The 5,085-nt window shown below is 35.7% G+C and overlaps 1 protein-coding gene across 1 annotated transcript; it reads right to left on the bottom strand.

The window, feature by feature from the left end:
- LOC107647615 lies at positions 162-4,810 on the bottom strand. Its single transcript, XM_016351683.2, has 4 exons — positions 4,796-4,810; positions 3,433-4,196; positions 1,075-1,336; positions 162-802 (listed from the first exon to the last, which is right to left on the bottom strand). Exons 1-4 carry the CDS (start codon positions 4,808-4,810, stop codon positions 626-628), a joined length of 1,218 nt encoding a protein of 405 aa, XP_016207169.1. The 3' UTR covers positions 162-625.

Here is a 5,085-nt window from a genome sequence, read left to right as displayed (position 1 = left end):
GACTTAAAAATATTTTTAATAATGAGGAACAAAAAAGTCTACGGGACAAAAGATCAAATCCCTATTTATCTTTTTCTCTAAATAGAAATGTAACTATTTATCTCGCACATATCTTTTTCATGATAGATATCATTATATCAACACTGTTTACCAGTTAATGGGATCTACACATCACAAACTACTTCAATTTGGGGGAAAAATAAAAGATATCTCGTTATATAACCAAGCCACAATACAACAGTAGCTGGTTTGAGGTTTCACCTACAACACCAGCATTTTTACATCTACATAAAATTTACAAAAATGTAGTATAAGAGGACAATATTAAAAAATATATTTATAAAATAGTTCTTTTACCGTATGGACACCATCACCCTTCTCCCTCTATACATGACCTGTAGCTGATAGACGACAAATCTGCTTGTTCTCAGCCAGCTACCTGGTGGTAAGATTCCTGAAGCAAATCAATCAAAAGTTCAAAATTTGAAATGAAAGAGCGCGTTATGCCAAAGAGCTTATCCAAATGGGCGATGCGCTGTATGAACCATGTAGCCCAGCCACCACCCTCTGCTACAATCTCAAGCTTCTCTACTAACATAAAAGCAGCGGTCGATACTCGATAGTCTTACACAACAGGAATACGGAAGCTTTCATTGTTAACATGATTCATTTGCATTTGTACAGCCTTGACTGCGGCTACTCTAGCTGCATTGGCCGCTCTATTAGCAGCCGCTACTGCTCTGTTCACCCTTTCATCAACCTTGGCCACATCATATGCTTTCTCTGCTGCTCGTCTTGCTTCCTAGTTTTCACAAACAAAGCCCAGAAGTAGGAATTAAAACACAATGGTGTTAATGCTGGAGAAAGAACATTCAGAGCCTGTTTAGTTTGTATTTCCATTGTCTGTTTCCATTTTTAAAACATTAAACAAAATTTTATTCTTTTCACTTATCACTGTTTTCTCTTTTTCTTTCATAAAAATTATGAAAACTGAAAATAAAAACAGAAAATGAAAAAGAAAACCAAACCAGGTCAAGTGCTAATGTAAATTAACCATAAATAACAAGCACGTACCTGCACCACATTGAGTACTTTGGAATGATAGACAGCCACAGGAGAAACTGGATAAGCAGTGTTATGTGTGCTGGGGATGTCAAGGACTCCATTTTGCCAGTGACCAGACTGGGTTTCACCATTTCTAAATGTATACATTCCAAGTCCTTGCCTTCGACCTTCATGCCAGGCTCCTTCATATCGATGGCCATTTGCAAAACGGTATACCCCAAACCCGTGCATCTTGTCAGCAAAGTACTCACCAGCATATGTATCCCCATTTTTAATTAACCAACAAAAATACCAAAAAAAAAAAAAAAAAACTTCTCATGGTGAAGAAAGAATAAGGTGCATACAATTCCATACATAATTCAATTAAGAACGGGTCCCTAATGCAAGGACATATAAACAAAACCTGAAATAAGAATTCTTGCATTACATAAATAAGCACCACCAACTGCTATATGCCTAAGAGGTTAGGTCGTTAGGAGCAAACCGTGATTCACAAATTCTCAAGTTAAACTCTTAATTAGTTTAGGATTCTAGAATTCAAAAACAAGTTAACCCACACTCAAATTTGCTTTATGTCAAACTATTACGACTTTAAACTCTAATAAAATCAGTGAACTCTTAATTATACTACAGAGATTACAAATTCAAACTTACATAGTTTTTCTTTTCTTTTTTTTTTTTCCAAAATGTAAAATTTTGATCAGTTTTATTGGATACTTGAGTTGACTTGTTTATATCATGCAATATTTATTTTTTCTGAACTACAGAATAATAACATGTACAAATTATAAGATCATAGAACAATTGAGTCATGAACTAAGATATACTTTTGTAATGTCTTAAATTTGTTTTCAGATAACATTGAAATAGTTGAATATTAACTAAAACAGTAAAAATATAGTATTCAATTGTGTCCAGTTATGAAAATATTTTTTTAACTTGAATTTTTAGTACAGAAAGTCTTACAAGTCTGCTAGTCTAGATTACAACTTGCAATTTAATTATGTTGAGACTTCCCGAGCTTATTTATGTTTATAGGAACCTTGGATTCACATAGTCAGTTTTCAAGATAGAAAACAGTTGATGTCTTAGTAGATATTCAACAGAGTATGTACCAAGGTGAACTCATTATATCATACAGAATATAGCCTTATGTTTTTGAAACTAGATTGAAACAGGGAAAAAGGCATAAAGAGCCACTAAAGTTGGAACCGAATAAGTATTTGTATGACTAAAAACACCCAAAGGGTACATAAAAGTTTATAGTGACAGCATAATCAAAACAAATCCCAAAAAGATCTGGATAAGTTATCATGAGAAGAAGTTTAAAAACACTATCCTCTCAGAATAAGTAAGTTATTGCTTCTACTGATGAAAAGAAATTTTCAAAATCAAGCTTCTAGGGGAACAAAACAATTGTGAAGTCTTACAACCAATTCCATATTTTTCTTGTGAAGAGAAAGCAAAGACAATGGGTATAAATACTTCTAATTAGATAAACACGGAGAATATAATAAATTAATCATGTACAAGTTTAGTTTATATTTAAAATTTCAGACACCATTCCTTCATTTTAGTAGATATGTTTACCTCTTACTCCACATTAAAAAATAAATAAAAATAAAAAAATCCAAAATCTACAGCTTTGAACTGAGTAGATCTGATTGGTGTAATCAAATAAAAATAAATTTCTTAGTTCTTTCCTTGGTTACGCTTGTTATAAGAACATCCTCAAAACAATTGTTTCATTTTAGTGTAAAGAATGGCTAATCAGTATTTTTAAAGCCCTATAATGGTATTTTGATGAAACTTAAGTATAACGTTTTGCATGTTGCACCGACTTTAGACAACTCGAAGCTGCAAAAAAGGCACAAAATAAACCCTATTTGTGTAATCAATTCCATATGCAACAAATAAAATAGGCATGTAATCACGATACAATCATTCTTGATGGTAAAATCCTAACAAAGCAACACCAAGAGGACAAGAGGAGAACGTAAGCACGAACTTAACCACCCTGTTATTCAAATCATTGTTTCAAACCCATAGCAGATGCTCCAACACCAAACAATTCAACAAGCAAGTTAAGAGTAAGAGACCACAAAGATATCAATCTCTAAAGATGGATGATGCAACACCCTAAAACAAAATACACATATACTCAACTACTTAGAAGCACCAATAACAAACCATTTTCATCAGCATGTTAAAACAAGTAAACAACCACAAATACATGAAACTTTATTCAAGATGCAACACCAATTGGCAAACCTATTCATTAAAAACAACCCCAAAAGATATCAAATCCATCCAAAATTTAAATGCATCAAACAACTCAAATCAACTAAAGCAATTTGAAAAATTCACCTGAAATGGTAGTGACCAAGGCCATGCTTAACGCCCCACTTGAATTCCCCAACATACCTACTTCCGTCCTCACAAGTATGAACCCCACACCCATGGCTCTGCCCATTAGACCACTCTCCAGCATATACATCCCCAGTGTAGAACCTATACACACCAAAACCGTGCCGCAATCCTTGCCGGTACTGCCCCCGGTACCGGCTTCCCCTAGCCCAAGTCTCCACCCCATGCCCATCATACTTGCCATCAATCCAATCCCCCTCATACCGGCCACTCATGCTGTAATAATAAACACCACTCCCACAGCACTTTCCCTTGTGAAACTCTCCCTCGTAGACGTCGCCATTGCCGTAGACCTGCACCCAGCACCCGGACGTTGTGGTGGCGGCGGCAGAGTCGGGGGAGGCAGCAACCTTTTGGTGGGAACCGATGGTCCAAAAGACGGGGAGAGTCGGCGCCGGCTTGCAGAGGGAGGAAGGGGCCTTGAGGCCGATGGGGAGGGAGCGGGCGAGGAGGAGGCGGATGGATGGCAGCCGGGGGACAGCGAGGTTGAGGGAGAGGAGGAGCGCGGCGGAGAAGGCGAAGGCGGAGAGGAAGTCTAGGAGGAAGGAATGGGTCGGGTGGGAGACAAGGAAGTAGAAAAGGGGCAGCGAGAGGAGAAGGACGGCGCGGAGTCGGAGCCGAAGGCGGCGGAGGCGGAAGCAACGGAGGTGCTTGAGGCGGCGGAGTTTCTTTCTGGTGTTGGGGATAGCTTGCTTGCTTGCTTTCTATTCTACTCTATTCTAACTTCCTAATTTCTACGTGGGTTCGTGTCTCAGCTCTTGGTTTTGGCGTATGCTTTGGGTTTGAAATTGAAATTTTGTCTTGTCACTTTTCCTTTTTTTTTTTTCCAGCACTTTCTATTTTCTGCCAATCGGGAGGGATTGTGGCTTTAGCGATTCTCTCTCTCTCTCTCGAGTTATCTCAATGAATGTTTCGTGCTTGAGGATCGGAGCGTGCTAGGAGTTTATGGCAAATGATAATGGAAAATTGGAAGTGCAAATGCAAAAATGGATTTTTTATTTTTTATTTTGAACAAAAAAGTTAGAAGTAAATAAAAGAATATTCGGTAGTTGAAAGAATTTTTTTATTTTTTTATGTTTCAAACAAGATTACTTATGAAGATATCATTTTGTATTCTAAAAAAGTTGGATTCTTTTGATATATTTATAAGAAAAAATTGAAGTTTTAAATCAAAGCTAAATAATATTTTATAGATATTTTTGGATTTTGTATTTTTGTTTCATATATAATTTTGCAACATATCGTTTTCCCCTCCTCGAGAAACCAATATGTACAACACATGTTGTCTACATCGTATATATACCATATCACTACGCATGGAACGAATTTATCTTGTTTCTTTTTCTGCAAGTATATTATTTCTTTCTGTTTTTTCTCTTTTTTTTCCTAAACATATTTATCTTGTTCAAAATTCATGTTTTATCTATGTATATCTGCTACCAAAGGAAATACGAATTTAGACATTAAATTTTGAATTTCACTTTAGAGGATAAAATTTAATTTATTATTATTTATTTTATAGGTAGAATAAAAAAAATATAAAAAAAAAATCATTCAATAATAAAATATCTCACTTTATTTTCTAAAGTAAAT

Source organism: Arachis ipaensis, chromosome B06 (genome assembly GCF_000816755.2).
Source record: "Arachis ipaensis cultivar K30076 chromosome B06, Araip1.1, whole genome shotgun sequence".
In the NCBI taxonomy this organism is placed as follows: Eukaryota; Viridiplantae; Streptophyta; class Magnoliopsida; order Fabales; family Fabaceae; genus Arachis; species Arachis ipaensis.
The sequence above is the reverse complement of the archived record's forward strand: the minus strand, read 5'-3'. Positions and strand labels throughout refer to the sequence as shown.